The sequence below is a fragment of the Emys orbicularis genome, chromosome 9 (genome assembly GCF_028017835.1).
Source record: "Emys orbicularis isolate rEmyOrb1 chromosome 9, rEmyOrb1.hap1, whole genome shotgun sequence".
Lineage (NCBI taxonomy): Eukaryota > Metazoa > Chordata > Testudines > Emydidae > Emys > Emys orbicularis.
Window position 1 is genome coordinate 69,644,496 of NC_088691.1, and position 23,186 is coordinate 69,667,681.

At 43.1% G+C, this 23,186-nt stretch overlaps 1 protein-coding gene across 2 annotated transcripts; it reads right to left on the reverse strand.

Annotated features, from left to right (window-relative positions):
• Window positions 1-777: 777 nt before the first annotated feature.
• On the reverse strand, window positions 778-18,786 carry FAM124B (family with sequence similarity 124 member B). Of its 2 annotated transcripts, XM_065411461.1 has the most exons (3): window positions 18,753-18,786; window positions 9,214-9,956; window positions 778-1,422 (listed from the first exon to the last, which is right to left on the reverse strand). In XM_065411461.1, the coding sequence occupies exons 1-3, from the start codon at window positions 18,784-18,786 to the stop codon at window positions 778-780; spliced, it is 1,422 nt and encodes a 473-aa protein (XP_065267533.1). The 2 variants fall into 2 exon arrangements, with proteins under 2 accessions (XP_065267533.1, XP_065267532.1); XM_065411460.1 differs by lacking the exon at window positions 18,753-18,786 and having other exon boundaries at window positions 9,214-10,047.
• Window positions 18,787-23,186: the final 4,400 nt, after the last annotated feature.

A 23,186-nucleotide genomic window follows, 5' to 3' on the forward strand; every position in this document is an offset into this window, starting at 1 on the left:
TGCACGCCCAGCTAGCACAGGTATAAATAGCAGAGTAGATGGTGAGGCACTGCTTTAGGTCATAGAATATCAGGGTTGGAAGGGACCTCAGGAGATCATCTAGTCCAACCCCCTGCTCAAAGCAGGACCAATCCCCACTTAAATCATCCAACAGATTTTTGCCCCATATCCCTAAATGGCCCCCTCAAGGATTGAACTCACAACCCTGGGTTTAGCAGGCCAATGCTCAAACCACTGAGCTATCCCTCCCCCCTATGAGTAGAGTGCCCTACACACCTGAACTCCATGTACCCTACACAACTCTCTACACACTCATGCAGTGTCTCCCGTGTCCACATTGCTACTTTTAGCAGTGTAGCATTCCACTGCCTCCCCACTGCCAAAGCCCTCTAATGCAACTACACAAGACAGAATGTGTCACAGGCTACTGATTAACATTTACAAACAGTAATAGGACTCACGTGGCTTATTCCCATTCATTGCACAATTACGCTGTTGGGTGTTCTGTATTTAAAAGAATCAAACTCACTGTGTAACTGCACATGATTATTTTTGTGGTTTTGCCCTCTGTCCCATTAGCATTTTTGTACATAAAGTGACTCTATTGCAATAAAACCCCACTGAAGTCTTTTTTCATAACAGAACAGGTAGCCTAGGCATCTTGGTGTCTGTATAAACACAGAGTTAAAAGCATGCAGATTGCTTTCTCTCTGTTTCCAGAATAAAGCATTTATCTATCAGTTTTAAAGTCAGTCTGTCAGGCACATTTGTTTTAAGTCAAATAAAGAATTCCTCCTCCTCTTCATTTCCATTTCCATGGTTTGCTTTTGATATTCGCAAGTGAAAGTTTGAAGCTGTCTGTCCAGCTCCTTTATTTCTTTTGACAGCAGATAACGACAGATGGATTCTATCCTCAGAAGGCAAGCTGATTCTGGAGCCAGCAGCAGCTAATGAATAGTTTGGTGCTTGTGGTTGAGGAAGACTGTCCTGCAAGTCCCTTGAAAACCTGCTAAGTGGAGATGGATTGCATTCAGAATTTACTACCGTGAATCCTGTGTCAACATTGGTCTCTGCTTCTTGCCTTTGAAAATGGATTTCTTGGCTGGAGATGTTCAGTTTAGTTCCTGCACTTACATTGAAAGAGGTGGTATCAGACCGTGAAGTAGCTGCTGGACTGCTGGCCTGGGATGAAGAGCAGGAGTTACTCTGTGGGGTGCTGCTAACGCTCCCAGAAATAATTCTGTGTTCTGATTTGATTTTACACTTCATCATTCTGATCTTCCGGCTTTCCTGTTCTGGATTAACCCACTTTGTGGGAAAGGGGGCTAGCGTGGAATTCTGTAGGATCTTTTCTTCACCTGCATTATTGTGCTGATTAGAAAGTCCGTCATTTTTTTCATTGTGTTTTGAGTTGCCTTGAACCTGTTAAAGAAAGATGGATGAGAACACTATTAAATCATTGCTTGAACAGCAATGAAGTGACTACTGTGTCCTCAACTGCAGCTACCATGCTGAAATCATCTACAACTCAATGATTACGGGTTCCATTATTATCTTCTACAGATCACAAATTTCACTCTTTTGATAAAGAAAAACAAAACAAAAACAAAGATTCAGTGGTACCATTAGAGTCAAATTCTAATCTTATTTTAAGTCACACATGCACTGACTTTTATGGTCTCATACAAGTGTTAAATTAGTTTGCTGATTTAGTTCTAAGAGACTCCAAAAATCCAGTCTGATCTGTGTTAAAATAACTAGCACTTTTCATATGAGTTTTAAGATTAAAATCTATTGGAAAAAGTAATACTTCAGAACACAAAGTGTCCAGTAAGTTCTTGGAGTGTGTTGGGGACAACTTCTTGTTTCAGAAGGTGGAAGTAGTAACCATGGGGGCAGCCACTTTAGGCTTGGTTCTTACTAAAGGGACTAATTGGTTGTGAATCTGAAGGTTGAAGGCAACTTGGATGAAAGTGATCATGAAATGATAGATTTCATGATTCTAAGGAAAGGAAGGAGTGAAAGCAGCGGAATAAGGACAATGGACTTCAAAAAAAAAAAAAAACCCAGACTTTAACAATCTTAGAGAATTGATAGGTAGGGTCCCAGGGGAAGAACAGAAGGGGAAAAATTGTTCGGGACAAGTGACAGTTTCTCAAAGAGACAATATTAAAGGCACAACAGCAAACTATACTGACAAAGAAAAAATAGCAAGAATAGTAAGAGGCCAATTTGGCTCCATTAGGAGCTCATTAATGACTTGAAAATCAAAAGGGAATCCTACAAAAAGTGAAAACATGGACAAATCGCTAAGGATGAGTTCAAAAGACTAGCACAAGCATGTAGGGACAAATCAGAAAGCTAAGGCACAAAAACAGTTACACCTAGCAAGGGACATGCAAGGAAATAAGAAGAGGTTCTATAAATACATTAGGAATAAGAGAAAGAAGAAAGAAAGGCTAGGTCAACTACTTAGCAGGGAAGGAGAGCTACTAATGGATGATATAATGAAGGCAGAGGTGTTTGATGTCTATTTTGCTTCAGTCTCCTCTAAAAACGTAACTTGCAACCACATGCTTAACACAATTAATATTAACAAGGGGGAAGGAATACAAGCCAGAATATGGGAAGAACAAGCTAAAGAATATTTAGATAGGTTAGATATATTCTCGACAGGCCCTGATTAAATTCATTCTATGCTACTTAAGGAATTAGCTGAAGCAGTCTTGCACTCAATAGTGACGATCTTCAAGAGCTCATGGATGATGGGCGAGGTCCCAGAGGACTTTAGAAGGGCAAACATAGTACCTATCTTTAAAAGAGGGAACAAAGAGAACCTAGGGAATTACAAACCAGTCAGCCTACCTTCTATACATGGAAAGATGCTGGAATAAATTTTTAAACAATCAGTTTGTAATAAGAATAATAGCATGATAAGTAATAGCCAACATGGATTTTTCAAGAACTAATCATGCCAAGCCAACCTAATTTCCTTCTTTGACAGGGTTACTGGACTACTGGAGCAAGGAAGAGCTGTAGATGTGATATAATAAGGCTTTTGACACAATCCCATGATATTCTCATTAGCAAACTAAGGAAATGTGGTCTAGATTAAATTACTATAAGGTGTGTGCACAACTAGTTAAAAAAAAACACACTCAGAGTAGTTATCAGTGGTTTGCAATAATATGAGAATACAAATGTGTGATAACAAATCCAGACTAACTTTTCTGTGAAGACCTTCATAAGCCCCCCAAATGATGCCTTAAATCTTGAAATCCCTTCTGATTAATGGCCAAAGCTCTCAAAACCTTGGGACCATCACCAAAAAATGGCAGAGGCTGTGGGAAAACAGCAAGGTCAAGAATCAAGATTTCATTATGGATCCTACAAACCAGCTACCTGGCTTTGCCAGGCCATGTAAGATAAGGATCACAGTAAAATGCCTCGGAAACTCACACAGGCATCACAATTTCCTACTACACAAATGGATAGCATGATATGCAAATGTGGAGAAGAGGCCCAAACCATGGACTGAAAGGCAGTAAATATCATAATCGCTATGTAAATCCATGGTGCACCCACAGTTCTGGTCTTCCCTCCCTCCCCCCTCCATCTCAAAAAGGTTAGAGCGGAACTGGAAAAGGTTCAGAGAAGGGCAACAGAGATGATAAAGGGTATGGAATGGCTTCCATGAGAGGAGAGACTAAACAGATTGGGGCTGCTCAGCTTAAAAAAAAATTGACAAGTAAGGGCGGGGATAAGATAGAGGTCTAAAAATCATGAATTATGTGGGAAAAGTTATTTACCTTTTCCCACAATGTAAAAAAATTAATAGGCAACAGATTTAATACAAAGAAGAGGAAGTAACTTTTTCACACAACACACAATTAGCCTGTGAACCCATTGCCAGGGGACGTTGTGATGGCCATAAATATAACTGGGTTCAAAAAATAGCTAGATAAGTTCATGGATGACAGGCTTCTAGCCAAGATGGTCAGGGATGCAACCCCACTCTTGGGGCAGTCCTAAACCACTGACTGCCAGAAGACAGGAGGAGAAAACAGGGGTAGATTTTTCAAACTGCCCTGTTCTGTACACTCCCCCTGAAGCTCTGGTACTAGCCATTGTTGGAGACAGGATACTGGGCTAGATGGACCATTGGTCTGATCCAGTATGGCATTTCTTATGTTCTTAAGACGAAATTCATTAAAGGCAGGTGCAAAGTACTACACTTAGGAAGGAAAAAATCAAATGCACAACTACATAACAGAGAATGATTGGCTAGACAGTTGTAGTGTAATACTACTGGGAGTTATAATGGAGCACACATTGAATACAAACCAGCAGTGTGATGCCGGTGCAGAAAAGGCCACTATCATTTTGGGGTGTATTATAATAGAAGAGTCATATGGGAGATACGGGAGGTAATTGTCCCATTCCGCATGGGACTAGTGAGGCCTCAGCTGGAGTACTGTGTCCAGTTCTGGGCACCACACTTCAGGAAAGATGTGGACAAACTGGAGAGAACCCAGAGGAGAGCAACTAAAAAGATAAAAGGTTTAGAAAACCTGATCTATGTGGAAAGGTTAAAAATACTGGGCACGTTTAGTGTTGAGAAAAGAAGGCTGTGGGGGACTTGATAACAGTCTTCAAATATGTCAAGGTGTTTTATAAAGAGGATGGTGATCAATTGTTCTCCATGTCCACTGAAGGTAGGACAAGAAGTAGCTGACAATCTTTAGCAAGGGAGATTTAGATTAGATATTAGGGAAAACTTTCTAATGATAAAAATAGTTAAGTACTGGACTAGGTAACCAAGGAAGGTTGTGGAATCCCTATAATTGTCTAACCTTGTCTTAAAAACCTCCAAGCACCTGTCAGGGATGGTCTAGGTATGCTTGGTCCTGCTTCAGCATGGGGAGGATGGACCAGATGACCTCTTGAGGTCCCTTCCAGCCCTAAATTTCTATGATTATATCAACAAAGTATGAGCATTAGGAATCACCTATAAACCCTTCGGGAAAGGACAAAGAACGGAATAGTAAAGTAACTAAAGATAACTCAAGGAAGACAACTAAGAACACTGAGGATGGGTGAGCATGTGAAATATCAGGTCTCTTATCAATTACACTATCTATCCCATAATAAATAACCCAAATATAAGCATAATAATGGACTCCAATTTGCATCATTTATTTGCTGGAAGAAAAAAAACCCAGAGGGATCGTAAGAAGAATGGTAATTCATTATGGGGGAGAGCCTGCCAACCCTGACTCTTGGAATTAGTTCTTAGTAAGGAGTAAAGTCCATAGAAGTAATAGAACTACTCACTCAAGTAAGCACAAGTCATGTGAGTTAGGGTTTGCAGGTTCAGGCCTTAAGTCACCAAATGTATTTTGATAACCAAGCATCTTTATCTGAATAGGGTTGCCCCCTCTTACATTACATTACATTATCCGTGTCTCAGTCTGATGCCAGAGTTGCCCCTCTGCCAAGTGGTAGCAGATGTTTGAGGCATTGCAAGTTGGCTTCCCAGTGGTGAAGAAATCAATGACAGAGTCTGGGTGTATTCTAAGTGTAACTTGTTTTATTTACACACATATGCCAGTCCTGGAACAGAGACAATCACAAACAGCATGCAGGGCAATCCCTTCTTTCAGGCATCTCAACTCAACACTAATGCCCAGAGAGCAATTCTGCCTCAAGAACTGACTCTAACCGGAGACCAAGGCAGTGAGCAAACTTTCCTGCTGCTCTCACAGCTCCCTCTCCTTAGACTGCCTATACACAGAATCTAGTGTAATTAAGTCACTAACAACACATAGCAATGTCCTTCTAAGACTGAACATTTGCTCAAACACTTAGGGCCTGTCTACACAGCAACTTAATGTGTGGCAACCCAGGGTGTGAATGTACTGTACATTACCCTGACATATACTAAGTTGCCATGTGGACCATGCTACCATGTTCTAAACATTCTGTAGTGTGCTTCCTCATACTGCTGTTAGTGTCAAAACGCACTACAGACCTTTTAGTGCGTGGTAGCAGGGTCCACTTAGTGCAAGGCAAGCTAGTGCAGCACTTTACATTCACACCTTGCTGCAACTGTGCCACCATGTAGACAAGTCATAACACAAAAGAACTTGGAAGGTTATGTGCAACAGCGCCACCTGTTGACACCTGCCGTAACGGGAAAAATGCTCACCTATGATTCTCCGAAGAATAGACAGACTGACTAATAAGTGTGATAAGCCAAGGACATTTTATACTTGTAATTGATCAACCGCCATCCAAGGTATGTTCTGCAATGGGGAGGACAGACTGAAAAGAAGGAAGGTGATCCCTTAACAGAGACAAACTATTAAATAATATTAAATTGGTTTCCAAAAAGTCATTCAACATGGAGATGCCCTAACTAATGCTAACTGGTCATTAGCAAGGGATCATATGGAACCTTTGTGTCTTCGGTACGATTTGTTCCTTTTCTTAATTGACAAACCAGGGATACTGTAGTTTCTTCAGCATGAAGGATGCAATCCTGGGAGGTGCTGAGAGCCCTCGACTGCCATTACCTCTAGTGGGATATGAGAATCCCTGGATCACAGGATCAGGCTCTTCATGCCAAACTATCAGCATATCAATGTGCTGCTTGAAGCAACAAAACAAAACACAAACCCCAAGTTCAGACTGCTCCTAGTTCCCTTGACAGGAGGAGGATGAGTCACAGCTAAAAAACAAATCCTAATCCTCTCCTGCCAGGGAATTCAAATGCATCTGTCAAAGTGAAGCCCTTGCCTACATCAGGTGGGTAGCCACCTCGTTTGCAGACAGACAGGATGAAAAGTACAAACACACAAAAGCAAAAGCTGCATTGAGGATTAACAGTGAGAGATCAGTGAAGAAATTAGCCATGCAGATGGATTAGCAGGAATTGTACCAAATAATCTCTAGAAGGAATAGAAAGGGAAAAAATAAAAACGAAGGCAAAATCACTCTGCCAAAGAATCAGAGAAAAATTAAAAACTACACAGGATTGCTACAAATTATTGAAATAATCCAAACTATACTGTACGCAGAAATATGAGAAAATGAATGAAAATACTAGGACATAAAAATGTTTAAATGGAAAATGCTGAGTAATTTAGATCCAAAGGAATAATTATTCAGCGATACACTTAGTTGAAATGTTTTCATTGAAATTTTGAATTTTCCAAAAAAATCTATTAAATCTATAAACTAGTTGGAAAATAAAAAATTTTGTGCAAATTTTTCAACCCCAAAATTGACATTTGTAAATTTTTCAGGTAGATTGATTCAAAAGCATGTTACAAATACTGGGCCTGCTCTTACTCCTGTCCACCATTTGAAGGTGAAGCCATTTTACGGTTAACGCTTAGTAATGATTACTATATTATAGCAATGCCAAGAGCCTACAGATCAAGGCCCCGTTGTGTTAGGTGCTATACATCCATATAGTAAATGACAGTTCCAGCCTCAAATAGCTTATGGTCTAAAAGCTATTCGGCCTGATTCTTTCCCTCACACTGGTGCTAATCAGGAGTTAGTTCATTAAAGTCAAGGGAGTTAAACTGGTTTAAAGTGAGTGGAGAATCAGAGCCACTGAATTCATTCTTTTCATTTCTAGCTCTGGGTGACTCATTTACTGCCCAATAACACCAAGTGCTGGGTGCTTCCTGCTAGGTGTATAATGCTTATCTCCAGCTTGTGACAAGGCCCTCAGACACATCAAACTTTTAATCTTTCTGCCTCCATTTCCCCATCCGTACAATGGGGATGCTACCTGCGACAGATATGCACAATATCTGATATGCATGATAGCCTGCCATAGCCTTGAAGAAACCTTACTGAATTAAGGGTCCTTAGGGTCCATTGTACTAAATGCAAAGTTTGTGTTATTGTGAGCTGAGATCGTATGTAACCTCTAGGGAGGAGATGTAATGTAAGGCCTGAACGATCACAGAACTATATTGAACAATGTGCCAAACAAGAATGGACTTTTGGGACAATATGGTTGAAGTGGATTTCCTGGGAAATATCGAGGGGGAGGTGAATGCAAATTCCCAACTTCCGGACCAGTAGAGTGCACGTAAGTAGGCAGACAGGTCAAATCAGATGTAAAGCAATGCAGTGTGGGCAGGGCTGGCTCCAGCTTCTTTGCCGGCCCAAGCGGCAGAAAAAAAAAAAAAAAAAAAAAGATAAAGCCGCGATCGGTGGCACTTCGGCAGCAGCTCTACCGCGCCGCTTCATTCTTTGGCGGTAGTTCGGCAGCCGGTCCTTCCCTCTGAGAGGGACTGAGGGACCCGCTGCCGAATTGCCGCCGAAGACCCGGACATGCCGCCCCTTTCCATTGGCCACCCCAAGCACCTGCTTCCTGCGCTGGTGCCTGGAGCTGGCCCTGAGTATGGGATAGCAGGAGGACTGCCAGATGTGGAAAAGTTCATCCAAAATACAGACAGGTCCACTTGAACCATTTTCCAGAATAATTCATCCTGAAATGGACTAAATCCACTTTCAAAATGGATTATCTAATTTGCAAAAGGACACAAGATTATTCTAAAAAGAATTGTGCCATGTGAACACAAGTCAGTTTAAGCCAAAAAACAAAGTTAACATGAAAAATCCCACCCATGGAAACAAGCCTTTATTCATATGATTTATTCAGTCCAGCCTAGGCAGTACAGTACAGCCTAGGCAGCTCAGTTTAACTATTAAACTTTCACAAAAATTGACAGATACCATACACCCAAACATACCCTTCCTTGGGTGGCACCCAACAGCACAGCTAGAAACCAGCTTCTGAAAGCATTTCCACTCTAAACCCTTATCATAAAGAAATAATTCAGGCACTTACAGTAATTTCATCTGAGGGTGAAACTCTGTCTACAGACCAGCCTGCAAAGTACCGTACTTGCATTTCAGGTTATAATTTATCAAGTCTAACTGCACAATGTCATATCAGCCCAGGGGGAGATATTACAAAAATATCTGGCAATCTTTTAATGTTACTTTGGGTGGTTTTATTAATGGAGAAATCACCCAGAGTATGGGATAGACAGCTATAAATATTTTATAAATTCGAAGGAAGAAATAAATAATAATAAATAACTATCTTCCAATCAGACCCTGTGTTCTTCCTAGCTGGCAAGTTACCTACTGAATTAAAGACAGCACACATAAAAAACCCAATACCTGAAGCAAGATTTTGTTTCCTTCGTAGTCCTGAGTTTGCCATCGGGTGCTACTGATAGGAATACATGGATTAGGCAGAAGAGGTACCAGCTGCCCAATTTCGTGGACCGTGAATTGCAACACGGAAGATTCTTTCAGTTCAACAGAGACCCCAGGGGGCAGCTGCTTCAAGCAGAGCTGAACAGCAACGGTTTGTGTTGCATACAGCACAAAGACACAGAAGTTACTCTTCTGCATAGTTGCTTCTTTCTGTAGGATCATCTCGTAAAGTCTGACTGCATCATCATAGTTATCAAAGCTACAGTAGAGAGTCACGCGCAGAATTTCAGTGCCGTAATGAACTTGCCGTACACCCCATACAGGCATATGCTCATCCAGATCATAAAATTCCTGGCCAGCAGGTGCATAAGGGTACTGTTTCCCATTAGCATGTTGCATGTGGTGATCCTGCCATGGAGGGTGCTGGAAAATATCATGGACCCGAAAAATCCGTTCTTCCCCAAAGTCCTCATGCAGGAAAAGGAGAATGGACATCCCAGGAAATCCAGAGCTTTTCCGGTGATATTTCTCATAATACTTCACTGGAGTAACACGTTCGGATACAAGGAAGAGGCGAACATCCAGACAGATCCACCCCAGAAGCCGATCAAGAGTTTGCTGCAAGAGTAATGAATGTCCAGAGGTGGCAAGAAGATGCACAGTCATCACCAATGAGTCTGCTCTTCCATCCATTGTAAAATCACCTTGAGAATAAAAATAAAGACAGATGAGTGCTTCTGTATACACTGAATAATCATAAACAATTATACTTTGGATTTCTCTTTTGCTTCCCATCTGAAGATCTCAGCATGCTTTACATGCCTCACACATCCCTGTGAAGTAAAGACTTGTAGCTGTATCTATATTTTACGGATAAAAGATGAAGCACAAAGAGGTTAAGTGATTTGCCCAAGGACATACAGAGGAACAGTGACAGAGCTGGGAATAAATCTCTCATTCCCTGACTCCCAGTCCTTTAACCACCAACTAATACAAACAGAAACCATCTGACATTCCCCCTCAGAAACAAAAAACCCAAGCCCTAACATTTTTGTCCTTCATAGTGAAATACAGTGGGGATTAAGAACACGGAAATACTAGCGCAGTTATTCTCAAATGCATAGAGTACTTAAAAAATATACTTACCAGTTGACCATGGAAATGCAAACTCTGAGATCTAGCAGAACCCTGGCAACGGACAACAAGAGACACAGTTACTGCCTCATTGCAAATGCAATGCGGCACTTGTGTTTTAAAGCCTCAGCATGCTTTGTTTTTTTAGTCAACGGGCCAATGTTTTTGCTTGATCTAAAAGCTTGTGATCTTTATGAGTAACACCCTTCCAGGGTGTGCAGATAAACTATTCTTTAAAACAAGAAAGGGAAACAGGCTAACAAAAGAAAAACAAATGTGAACTGCACAGATAACAATTAGTGCAGATGTGAATCAATCTAAGGAAAGATAAGAGTTTAGGGAGATGCCTTAAATCCTAATTTTCCCATTGTGTCATTTTACACAGCATAGAGAGCAGGCTGCCCTTCAGTTCTAATAGAAATATTACAGTGCCCTGTTTATTACATTTATTCCAAAGTAATCCCAGTACCAGGTTTCCCCCCCTCCTTTTTGGTGCATTACTATTGCTACGCTGTATTTGGATAGGCTGGTACATTTTTGTTATTCATGCATGTAAGCAGATCATAACCATTGTTTTGTCTTTACAGTTTAATATAGTTTCTACCCAACTACAAAAAGAATGCTGAAAACTTTACTCCTTCTAGCTTTTCTCTAGGAGCCCTAAACAATACTGTTCCTGGGTTGTCCATCATGTTGCCAATTCAGAAGCAATTTACACAGAGCAAGTTAACCTCGATTCTTCAGACTGAACTTTCTTTACTTTTGCATGTCTTTAGGTCAAGGGTTATAATTTCTGGTGATGCATCTGACTACATATGTTTAGGAACCACAGCTCTCTTTGCATTTCCTCTTTCCAAATAAGTAGGGTGCACAAAATGACAGCTATTGTTGTTCAACGACGGTGTTTCCAAACCCGGGCATTAATAAAACCTTCTGTTTTTGAAGGGATTGTGTTATCCAAACTTTGATCCAGCAGTGCAGACAGCAGCCTTGTTCATTAAAGTTTGTATTTTAGTCCAAATGTTATGGACTGAACCATAATGGACTGAACCAAAACACCAGGTCTGAACAACCTCAAAGTTTGGAAGGTTCCATATCTGAACGTTGTGGCCTTATGTGTCTCATTATAAAAGACCACTTTTGTATTGACTTTAAAATATATATTTTTATAAACAGAGAGAGAGAGGGAGAGAGAGAGAGAGTCAGTCTTATTTTAATTAATCTAAGTTTTGACCATGGTGATAATCCCAATATAAAATACAGAATTGTAGATTAGATATAGATAAAATCTGGGGAAGGTTTATACAAAAATCTGTTTGTTTTACAGCCCTGGCTACTTGACAGTAATTGCAGTGAAATGCTGGGAGGGGTGGGGGAGAACTACCCTGGCGACAATTACAGGAATTAGATGAAGAGAACAGAAACCAATTATAGCACTTCAAGCAATGTAAGTGTTTAAGGCTTCAGATAAAACACTGTAAATGAACTCTGAATAACATTTTTTCTAAGGCACCTTTGTCAGCCCAAAGGGAAGGGAATATTTGATTAACTGTATGTGGAACCTCATATACCAGCCAATGGGGAAGCAAAGTCAGCTGGCTTCCTCTGTGTTTGAGATGAATGGGGTGTTTGCCTGAGTGAGGAGGACTGAATAACACTAAGAAGGAACTTCAGGGTTAGGCTTTCAGTAAGTAATATTAGTGCAAATGATACCCATGCTCTTAGGCAGGATGCAGCTGAGCCAAGCAGCTTGGAGGGGGTATCCTAGGCTATCGGGTCACTACTGTGCTCATATGTAAAAGAAAACCATTATTGTGGTTGTTTTATGATCAAACCTACTATATAGATAATGATGAAGGATGAAGATGATGATACAAGCCAGGAGACAAATAAAGAAACCGCACTGTAGCTGATCAGAACATAAAATATATTCAGGGCCTTGTGTTTATTGACCCTTTTACCAACACAAACACCTGAATCATCAGCCACTACTTTGGATACCTCCCTGACTAAGCAGTCATTCCATTCCACTGTCCCGTTTGTGAGTTTCCACCCCATCCCATCCCCACTCTGTGTGTGTCCCCATCCCCCTCCATTCCCATTGTGTGTCTCTCTCTTCACTCCCATTGTGTGCGTTTGTCTGTGTGTGCATCTTTCTCCCTCCTTAGTCCCCACTTGCTCTCCCCAGGATCACCAATGTGCTGCTACTTCTAAATATGCTGTTTTCCCCAGGGTGCTAGCAAGAGCACCAAAGGGAAAGTGGCATGATCATGTTCAGTTTCAACATACTGAGTACATGAGTAGCACTGAAAAAGGAGCACAGAAGCATTCCTCTTGCTTAGGGTTGGAAAAAACCTGTTCCCCTCCTATGTCCCAGAAAGCCCCTAAATTGGGGGGGGGGGGGGGGGAAGAAAAAAAAGAAAAGAAGAAGAGATCAGTGCAGTAATAATTCGATTACAAGTAATTGCCGTCTCCTTCCCTTTCTCCAGTACAGCATGTACACTCAGGAGCGAAGGAGCTGATATACTAGTTTTTTGGCAAGTCTTTAGTTTTCATAGGTGTGAACAGAGAGCAGTGGTTTCATAGGTGTGAACAGAGAACTAGTTTCCTCGTGGTGAGTCACAGAGGAACTGTCTGGGAAACACCGTACAATATACAACCAGGCCATTAATGTACTTTAGAAATGAATATGCAAGCTATATCAATTGCAAGCACGTTTGTGTAATTCTTTACCTTTGGGTTTTATTTTCACAACAAATGCTTCATTTCTTTTATATAAAAGAAAATCAATCCTAACAACAATTCAGTAGCAACCCTACAACAACAAACTAGTGTACAAATGCAATTGGAGCAAAGAAAAGAGAAATCCATTTTCCAACAGGGGGCAAAGGAAATCACAAAGAGAATCAGGAAACCTCAGTTCTATTCCCAGCTCTTCCACGAACTTCCTGTGTGACATAGAATCATAGAATATTAGGGTTGGAAGAGACCTTAGGAGGTCATCTAGTCCAATCCCCTGCTCAAATCAGGACCAACACCAACTAAATCATACCAGCCAGGGCTTTGTCAAGCTGGGCCTTAAAAACCTCTAAGGATGGAGATTCCACCATCTCCCTAGGTAACCTATTCCAGTGCGTCACCACCCTCCTAGTGAAATAGTGTTTCCTAATATCCAACCTAGATCTCCCTCACTGCAACTTGAGACCATTGCTTCTTGTTCTGTCATCTACCACCACTGAGAACAGCCTAGCTCCATCCTCTTTGGAACCCCCTTCAGGTAGTTGAAGGCTGCTATCAAATCCCTCCTCACTCTTCTCTTCTGCAGACTAAATAACCCGAGTTCCCTCAGCCTCTCCTCGTAAGTCATGTGCCCCAGCCCCCTAATCATTTTTGTTGCCCTCCGCTGGACTCTGTCCACATCCCTTCTGTAGTGGGGGGACCAAAACTGGATGCAATACTCCAGGTGAGGCCTCACCAGCGCTGAATAGAGGGGAATAATCACTTCCCTCGATCTGCTGGCAATGCTCCTACTAATATGCCATTGGCCTTCTTGGCAACAAGGGCACACTGCTGACTCATATCCAGCTTCTCGTCCACTGTAATCCCCAAGTCCTTTTCTGCAGAACTGCTGCTTAGCCAGTCGGTCCCCAGCCTGTAGTGGTGCATGTTTTTCTTCCTTCCTAAGTGCAGAACTCTGCACTTGTCCTTGTTGAACCTCATCAGATTTCTTTTGGCCCAATCCTCCAATTTGTCTAGGTCACTCTGGACCCTATCCCTACCCTCCAGCGTATCTACCTTTTCCCCCAGCTTAATGTCATCTGTGAACTTGCTGAAAGTGCATTTAATCCCATCACATAGATCATTAATAAAGATGTTGAACAAAACCGGCCCCAGAACCGACCCTGGGGCACTCTGCTTGATACTGGCTGCTAACTAGACATCGAGCCGTTAGACATCACTACCCATTGAGCCCGACAATCTAGCCAGCTTTCTATCCACCTTATAGTCCATTCATCCAATCCATACTTTTTTTTAAACTTGCTGGCAAGAATACTGTGGGAGACCTTATCAAAAGCTTTGCTAAAGTCAAGATATATCACATCCACTGCTTTCCCCATATCCACAGAGCCAGTGACCTTGGAAAAGTTATTTAAGCTCTTGGAACCTTAGTTTCTACATCTGTACAACAGGGGATAATATCACTTACCCCCACTACAGGGTCATTGTGAGGTTTGCCACATTAATGCCTGTGATGTGCTTTGAGATCTTCAGATGAAAGGCAATTAACTGCAAAGTAATTAGCATTTCATTTTTACATGGAATGTATAGCACGAGCCCGACCCTGTATGGTGCTGAGAGCCCTCCACTCCTACTGAAGTCAATGAGGGGTTGAGGATGCTCATTGCCTCGGAGGATTAGGCCCTAAAAGCACAGTGCTTCTCTCAAGTGGCCTACAAGTGTTTGGTGCTTTTATATATTCACCCGAGAGGGGCTATACAATGTACTTAATACATCGGAGAGCAAATGAAGGGAAAAAAACATATGTGAATGAACAAGTTTGCAAAAACTCCAGCTCCACTTCTGATCTGGTGTTCATGGCTCCTATCATATTCTCCCAGCATTCGGTGGAGAAGAAAATCAGCTACTGATATCTCAAAGGCTGCAGCAATACATGCCGGGTTATACCAATCCAAAATAAGGCGCTAATGTGGAAATCGGCAAGTGATTTTAATCAGGTAAAAAAGTGGGTTCTTCGGGTATGAACACACTGTAGCTGGGACCCAGCCTCCCAGCCCAGCTAGGCAGACCTGCGCTAGCTATACTCGAACTAGCACACTAAAAATAGCAGTGCCACAGCTGCATGGGCTTGCCACCTGAACATGGAGCCCGTGGGCTGGGCAGACTTGTACTCAGGCAGCTAGCCCCTGCCACATTGCTATTGTTAGCGAACTAGTTAGAGTACAGCTAGTGCGTGTCTATCTGCCTGGGCTGGGAGGCTCATACCAGGGGCGGCTCTATGTATTTTGCCGCCCCAAGCACGGCACTCAGGCGGCTTTCGGCGGCATCCCTGCGGGAGGTCTGCTGGTAACACAGATTCGGTGGCATGCCTGCGGGAAGTCCGCCGGTCCTGCGCCTTCGGCATACCCGCCGCCGAATTGCCGCCGAAACCGCGGGACCGGCGGACCTCCCGTAGGCACGCCGCCGAAGGCTCCCTGGACTGCCACCCTCACGGCGACCGGCAGGCTGCCCCCTGCGGCTTGCCACCCCAGGCATGCACTTGGTGTGCTGGTGCCTGGAGCTGCCCCTGGCTCATATCCAGCTGTAGCACATATGTACTCTTAAAGACCCTCTTAGCTACAGGATAGTCAAATTCTCAGCTCTAACGGAACTATGGCTCTGAACTTAAACACAATACCTTTCAGAACCCCCATGGGTACAGACAAAGCTACCACTGAAGTCAATAAAAGAGGTTAGCTTGAGTAAGAATTGCCTAAGCACTTCTGGACAGGGCCTTGTGTAATCAATACGCTACAATGACGATTGCAAAACAGGTGATTTTACCAACACTTCTTGCATCCTTTTTACTGTAAAATTCATTCCAAAATGCCAGGTTTTCAGCACTTTCCAGTAAAGAAAGAAGAAACATGAAGAGCATGCATCTACATGCTCATTGTCGACCTGGAATTCTGATTTTTGACACATCCCCACCCTTCTGGATCCTGGTTAACTTGATTTTTGGTCCCACCAATTGGAAAAGGTCCATGACCAAACACAAAGCATTTTCATAACAGCCACTGACCAATCCATTTATTCATTGTGGTCAGGCTCAGATCTAAACATGCCTGAACTTAAAGGAGTTTGGCTGTGGATCCAAACTTTGCAGCTCAGGCTCATGTCTACTTTCCAGGAAAGTAAAACCACAATGACTGGAAGAAAGAAAAAAACAACAACCCCTCGTTGCTAGAATATTAAATGCATTAACACAGGCTTCTCTTTTGTAGTTTCCAGTTTCTTATCCATAATTGGCCAACACAGAAAAGGAAACTAACAATAATCGAAGAGGTCCAGAAAATGCAGACCTATGCTAGGATGCAAAAGGGTCTGATTTCATAAGACAATGAGATCATACCAGACAACAAGAGAATGAAGTGGAACCTCAGCATCCCCCTGATTATCTTACCTGAGGGAGCTAATGAGGAGGCTGCACCTTAGGCTGCTGGCTCCAAGTCACCTCTGCAAGCTTTCATCAGGAATGAAGATTCAAAAATTAGCAAAAGGCTGCCTTTGAAAACAAGCTTCGGACAAGCTCTCACAGACAGTCCCAGCAGCTTGAGACTCTTTCCTTAAGAAACAGTATTCAAAGAGATCGACAGACAAGATAGAGTTTCATGGCTCACAAGATCTATAGCCAGACAATGTTCCCTTGCTGGCTAAGATGATAGGCAGCTTTTTGCTAACTCTAAAATACAGCTTGGGGAATGTTCACTCCCTTGGCAGTGTGGCACTCAGAGAATTATGGGCAGATATGGACATTTCCTGTTCAATTCTCCTATTTAAATACTCTGTTGCTATTTATCTGAAGGCAAGAAAGCCACAGTGACAGAGCTGATGTGGGTTTCCTCAGGAGGAGATTGACAGGGACTGATTTCAGACAATATGAGCTACGGTGACTAGTGCTCTCTAGCCCATTCACAATCTGAGATTGGAAAAACCTTTATTTTCCTTTTGTTTGCTCCAGCTCAGTAAATGAAGATCCAGGCAGTTTTGATACAATATAAAATGAGCCTAATGTATATATTTCAGAAGAAAATGAATCAGATTAACTATAGTCAAAATACAGGAGTGAATCCGAGCAGGGCCAGCTCCAGGCACCAGCCCACCAAGCGTGTGCTTGGGGCGGCGCCTGGAAGGGGGTGGCGCGGCGGGGCGCTCCGGCCGGTCGGGGAGAACGGGGCCCCAGCCGGGCTCGCCGCCCTCCCCCCGGCGCTCCGGCCGGTCGGGGAGAGCGGGGCCCCAGCCGGGCTCGCCGCCCTCCCCCCGGCGCTCTGGCCGCCCGGGAGAGCGGAGAGCCCCGGCCGGGCTCTCCGCCCTGCTCCCAGCGCTCTGGCCGCCCGGGAGAGCGGAGAGGCCTGGCCGGGCTCTCCGTCCTCCCCCCGGCGCTCCGGCCGGTCGGGGACTGCGGGCCCGCGGCCGGGCTTGGCGCCCTCCCCTGCTGCAATGGGGGGGGGGGGGGGGTGCGGCCGGTGGCTTTTTTGCCTAGGGCGGCAAAAAAGCCGGAGCCGGCCCTGAATCCGAGTCTAGAGGAAGTTTAAATTGGCGGAAGGTACTACTTCGGGTCAGGTTTTCTGAAATTAAAGGAGTCTAATGCCTTTATCCTTTCATTGAACAGGATAGCACAGAATCCCATGTGGTCAGGGCGGTGGCAGGAAAACACTTTCTTTTTTGTTTGTTTTAGTCTATCCTAGCACAACCCCTAAGTATTTTGGTGTCAGTGCAAGGCCAGGAGGAATCATTCTCAGACTAAAACCTGTTGGAAAGGGTAATAGAATGTGGTCCCGAGAGTTATTTGTGCACTGGGGGAACATGGAGCTTACCATACATTTCATGCTGTTGGAATAAATTTAATACACATTAATAACATTTAAAATTAAATTAAAGAGGCATCATTCACATCTTCTGCTTCTGACTCCTTCAGATTTGAGCAGGGATCATCTGAGGGCTACATCCTGCTCTCCGTTAACATGTCACAGCTCCTGAGGTAACTGCAGCTCCGATCCCTTCATAATCTCCTTGAGGGCACCCCATTCAGGCCTCAGGCCTCTAGCCATCACCTTCCTTGGGGTCCGATCCTGCATTCCTCTTCCTCCAGATCAGGGATTTAAAGCTGCTATTTCCTTCTGCAACTCACTGCGATCACCTTAGCAAGTCTGACTTCAGTTTAGTATCGGCCATCATGTTCGCTCCCCTGGATGACGACAAGGTTAGCCAGTGACCAGCCAGCCTTCATAAAGCAAAAATATTTATTCAAAACATCAGCATTACTGAAAAAAAAACATCTTGAAAACAATGAACAGCTTACTTGCATCCTGTTTTACCAGGTGTCACCCACTTTCCACATGGAGTTCCTCGTGAGTTTCAAAGTCCTTCAAACCCCTTCAGCAGGATCTCAACCCTCTTGGCCATGCTGTCATTTAAGTTCTTGGATCAGGTGAGAATGACCCCTTACCAGGTTTATCACTTTATACAATTCTCAGTTCTTTGTTTGCTGGGCCTCTTGAACCTGGGCAAACCCAAGATATGGGATTTCCCCTGGGTGTGGTACTTCTGGGGACACGTTTCCATGTCTAAGGATTTGCATTAATTACCGTCACCCAGTGATTTTAATTCTTGATGGTTCATTCATGGATAGGTTTCAGTGGTAGCCGTGTTAGTCTGTATCGGCAAAAAAAACGAGGACTCCTTGTGATTTCCTCCCAGAGACTGCATGGCTTGTCTTATTTCAAGAAAGAAAAAAAACCCTTCACACCCAGCAGGTAACCATGCAAGAGGAGAGGAGAAACTGAGTCATTAAAAAGTTTCCCAGTTCTGCACAAAGTTGGACATCTCTCTGGAAGTCAATGGGAACTGCACATACAGATTCTGGTCTCTCAGACTATAAAACCTGCATAATAGTCAGAGCATTTCCTCTCCCATCCAATCACACTGGATAACACCAAAATGGACAAAGACCACCAGCAGCAAAGGCAATTTAAGAGGCAGAAAGGTGACTGGAATGAGACTGCGTTGACGTAAAAACTCTATGAGCAAAGTTTCCATTGATTTCAGGGGGACCAATATTTCCACCTGTATGGCCTGGATAGGTTCTGTATGGACGATCAGTACAAGAAAAGGAGAACCCACTTTTCAGATTGAGGGAGATTGGTGGATTCAGATTTCACAATGCTCTTTTGGGGCCTGATCCAAAGCCCACTGTAGTCAGTGAGAGTCCTTCTGTTGACATCATTGTATCAGGCCCATCAAGAATGAACTCTAATTCTATATAAATAAAGGAGTGAGTCATTGAAGATATGTATGAAAGATGTTGGCCTCAAACCTACACTCTGGAGGACTGGATTTGTGAGCTTCAGCAACTTTGTTAAACCAGGCTGATGTGCCCTCCCACCCCTGCCAGTTCCTATTTTTATTAAATGCATGAGAGACAGTAGCTTGATTGAAGAGGGGTAAAGGAACAAAGAACACAGTGAATAAATCAGTCTCCCCACTACTAGACATTTTCAGACAGCCCTGGCAGGGACGTGTGCGGTTTTACAGATGACAGCCATAAACTTGCCTCTCTCAGATTACACAGCTGAAGTCAACCACAACTATATCCAAGTAAAAATTTCATGAAAGGATCAAGTGAAGAAGGAAATCTCTGCAGTCCTTCAAATGAACTACTTTCTTGATGTGCGCTTTCCAATCAATCCAGAGACAAGAATGATGGAGAGCCATCAAGGGAACTGCTGTAACCAAAGATGCACAGAGCACTCTGCAGAAAATCCTGCACTCTCAAGCGCCAGCAAGTTAGGATTTCCTGACTGAATGCTAAAAGTCGTGTGCCCCAGCTTCCGGCCGCTCGAAATCCTAACTCTCAGCTCTGAGCAGTCACACTGTATGCCTTTTTAAAGCTGTGAAATATGGTTTGCCCATTTCAACCTCTTATGAGTAACATAAAACTGGGGTAACTATACTATGTGCTGGCCTGATTATAGCTGTAAGTAGGCAAATGGTTAGAAGACTGATCAAGGCAGTTTTCTCTCCCTTTTCATACACCAACTTCAAAGAATTCTGGTTTATATTACCTCAGAAAGATGGGTGGCATTTCCAAAAAGATAGTCTTAAACCAGCTCCAAGGTTTCTTCTTAAGTACTTAACCTTTCACAAAAATAGTTAAAACCTATAATTCACTAGACCAGTGTTTCCCAAACTTGGGACGCCGCTTGTGTAGGGAAAGCCCCTGGCGGGCCAGGCCAGTTTGTTTACCTCCCCTGTCCGCAGGTCTGGCCGATCGCGGCTCCCACTGGCCGCGGTTCGCCGCTCCAGGCCAATGGGAGCTGCTGGAAGCGGCGCGGGTCGAGGGATGTACTGGCCGCCGCTTCCAGCAGCTCCCATTGGCCTGGAGCAGCGAACCACGGCCAGTGGGAGCCACGATCGGCGGAACCTGCGGACGGGGCCGGTAAACAAACCGGCCCGGCCCGCCAGGGGCTTTCCCTACACAAGCGGCGTCCCAAGTTTGGGAAACACTGCACTAGACAGTAAATCAGCCTTGTGGAGGCTCATTAAAATCTGGGGAAAAAACACCTTCTACCTAGAACTGGTTGAATTTAAAAAAGAATTCTCCAAAAAAATTGAAATTTCAGATTTTTCCCATTTTACAAGTTTCCAGCAAGGTTCCCCCTCCCCCCTTTATAAAAATATTCACAACTTTTAATCAATATTTTTCACTAAAATTACAAAAAAATTACACCTCAAAAAAGATAAGTTTTCCACAACGTTTTGTTTAAATAAATAAGACCCCACATTCTTCAGTGAAAAATCTTCTTGTTCAAAAAATTTCAACCAGTTCTACTAGTGCAATGATAAAGGAGGCAATGCGGTGTAGCGAATAGAGCAACTGATGGTGATTTGAGAAACCAGGATTCTATTCCCAGTTCTGTCACTGACCTGCTCAGTGACCGTGGGCCTATTGCGTCCCCTCTCTGTGCCTCAGCTTCCCATCTGTAAAATGGTAGTAACCTTCTTTGTAATGTGCTTTGAGATCTACACATGAAAAGTGCTATGTCATAGCTGGGTATTATACACTATAATTATAATATCTCTTTAGTACAAATGGCGGACATCTGTAAGGGAACTACCATATCAGTTCCAGATCTACTATTGTGGGGGGTAATAGGATGGAGTAGGACTTTGTGTCCAGCTCCTGCTCATTGACTTGGAGACTAAAGATTTTTGTTACAAAGAAGAAAAATAAATTTAAAAAAATAAAATGGTACCATTAGAAAAATATCTTTACATCAATAAAAAACTAAGATGTCAGGGTATAAGGAAAAAATTGAAAATATCCCTGTATCTTCCTGATGTGCAGGGACAGGGCAGCTGCTGCTATACCCTTGTGGGAACACACCAGGGTTTGCCAACTTTGCTGGCTGGTACAGAGATGGGGGCAAGGCTATTAACTCTGCCACATCCATGTTGGAGTGACTAGAACTTGCCAAAAGCGTGACTGCAGCTGACACCACCGCACGTACTTCCCGTGCCCTGTTCCCCAGAGCACCCGTGCAGGGGCACGCCATGCTCCTGGCCACCTAGAAGACAAATGCAAAAGGCCAGGTCTGCCCTAAAACAAGCTTCTCCAGACCCTGAAGCCAACAGAAATGGCTCCAGGAACTTCTCCAAAGTTTCTAGTGGAAACAGTGGGTTTTTTTTTTTTTTTTTTTTTTTTTTTTTACAAACAAATCAATGTTCCTTTGAGGTATCTGCAGACTGGGCTAATGCACAGGGACCTGGCAGGGAAAAAGGCTCCAAACTAAAGTGAAAAATTCACTTATATTCAATAGCTAAATGTAAACAAAGTAAATCAGAATCAGTAGGGAAAAACAAACTCAATTTTTACCTTTCCTTCCTCTAGACACTTCCTACTGGCTGTGTTAACCCTTTAAGTGCACCTCTCTTTCTGGAGAGAAATTAGTGGTACTGAAATTAGCCCCCAGTGGCCAGATCTTCACAAGAACTCAGGAGCTCCCATTGAGAACAATGGAGAATCCCCTACCCACATCCCCAGCTGAAAACAATGGGAGTCCTGAATGCAGAGCAGTTTGGAAATCTCACTGCCTTTATTTGGTGTTTAAATGAGAGCTGAGCTCTTCACACAACTGGGCTCAGATCTTTATGCCAACAGAGTCTCACTGACTTTAATGGGATGCTGTGCTGGCCTAAGGCTCTGCATTGGCAAATCTACTTGCAGGATTGCAACCAAAACACTAACATCCATATATTTAAGCAACTAAATAATGGCTTGATTCTCAGAGATTCTAAGCAATTGCTTCTCTGACTGAAGCCAGCTGGAGCTGCGGATGATCAGCACCTCTGAAAATAAGACTACTTAAATATGATTTAGGTGCCTAATTTCAGGCACTCACTTATGTTTGAAAATTTTAGCTTTGGTAATTTACAGAAATCACACCACAATTTAAAATCTTCCAGGAACAAACTAGATCTAAATCAAATAGCAGCATGCAGGGTCTCATGGATTATTTAATGAGTCTAAATTTAATTATATTGAAGGTGATTTACAGAGAAATGCTTAAAAAGCCAATGAGAGAGAAAAGGTGGATGAGATAATATCTTTTATGGGCCCAACTTCTGCTGGTGGAAGGGACCAGCTTTCGAGCCACACGGAGTTTTCCCTCAGGTCTGGAAGAGGCCAATAAACTGATGCTGAAATAAACAGCACCCTAAAAAGTGTTAATAAGAGCAAGTCACCAGGAGATGGCACGCTCACCAATGAATCTAGTCTTCACTTTAAGCAACAATTGAGATCCATGCTGTGTGAGACTCCAGATTACTCCCCTTCCTCAAGGCAACTCCTCCAGATAGTGAATAATAAACCTATAATTCTAATTTAAAAAACCAGGCATGGATCCTACATTATGTGGGAGTTTAAGATCTTGTCACTGATTAACTTGCCAGCCAACATCATGAGGGAGAAGCTGCAGAGATTATTAACCCCCTCTAGGGGAATTTTAAAAGGGGCAGCTTCT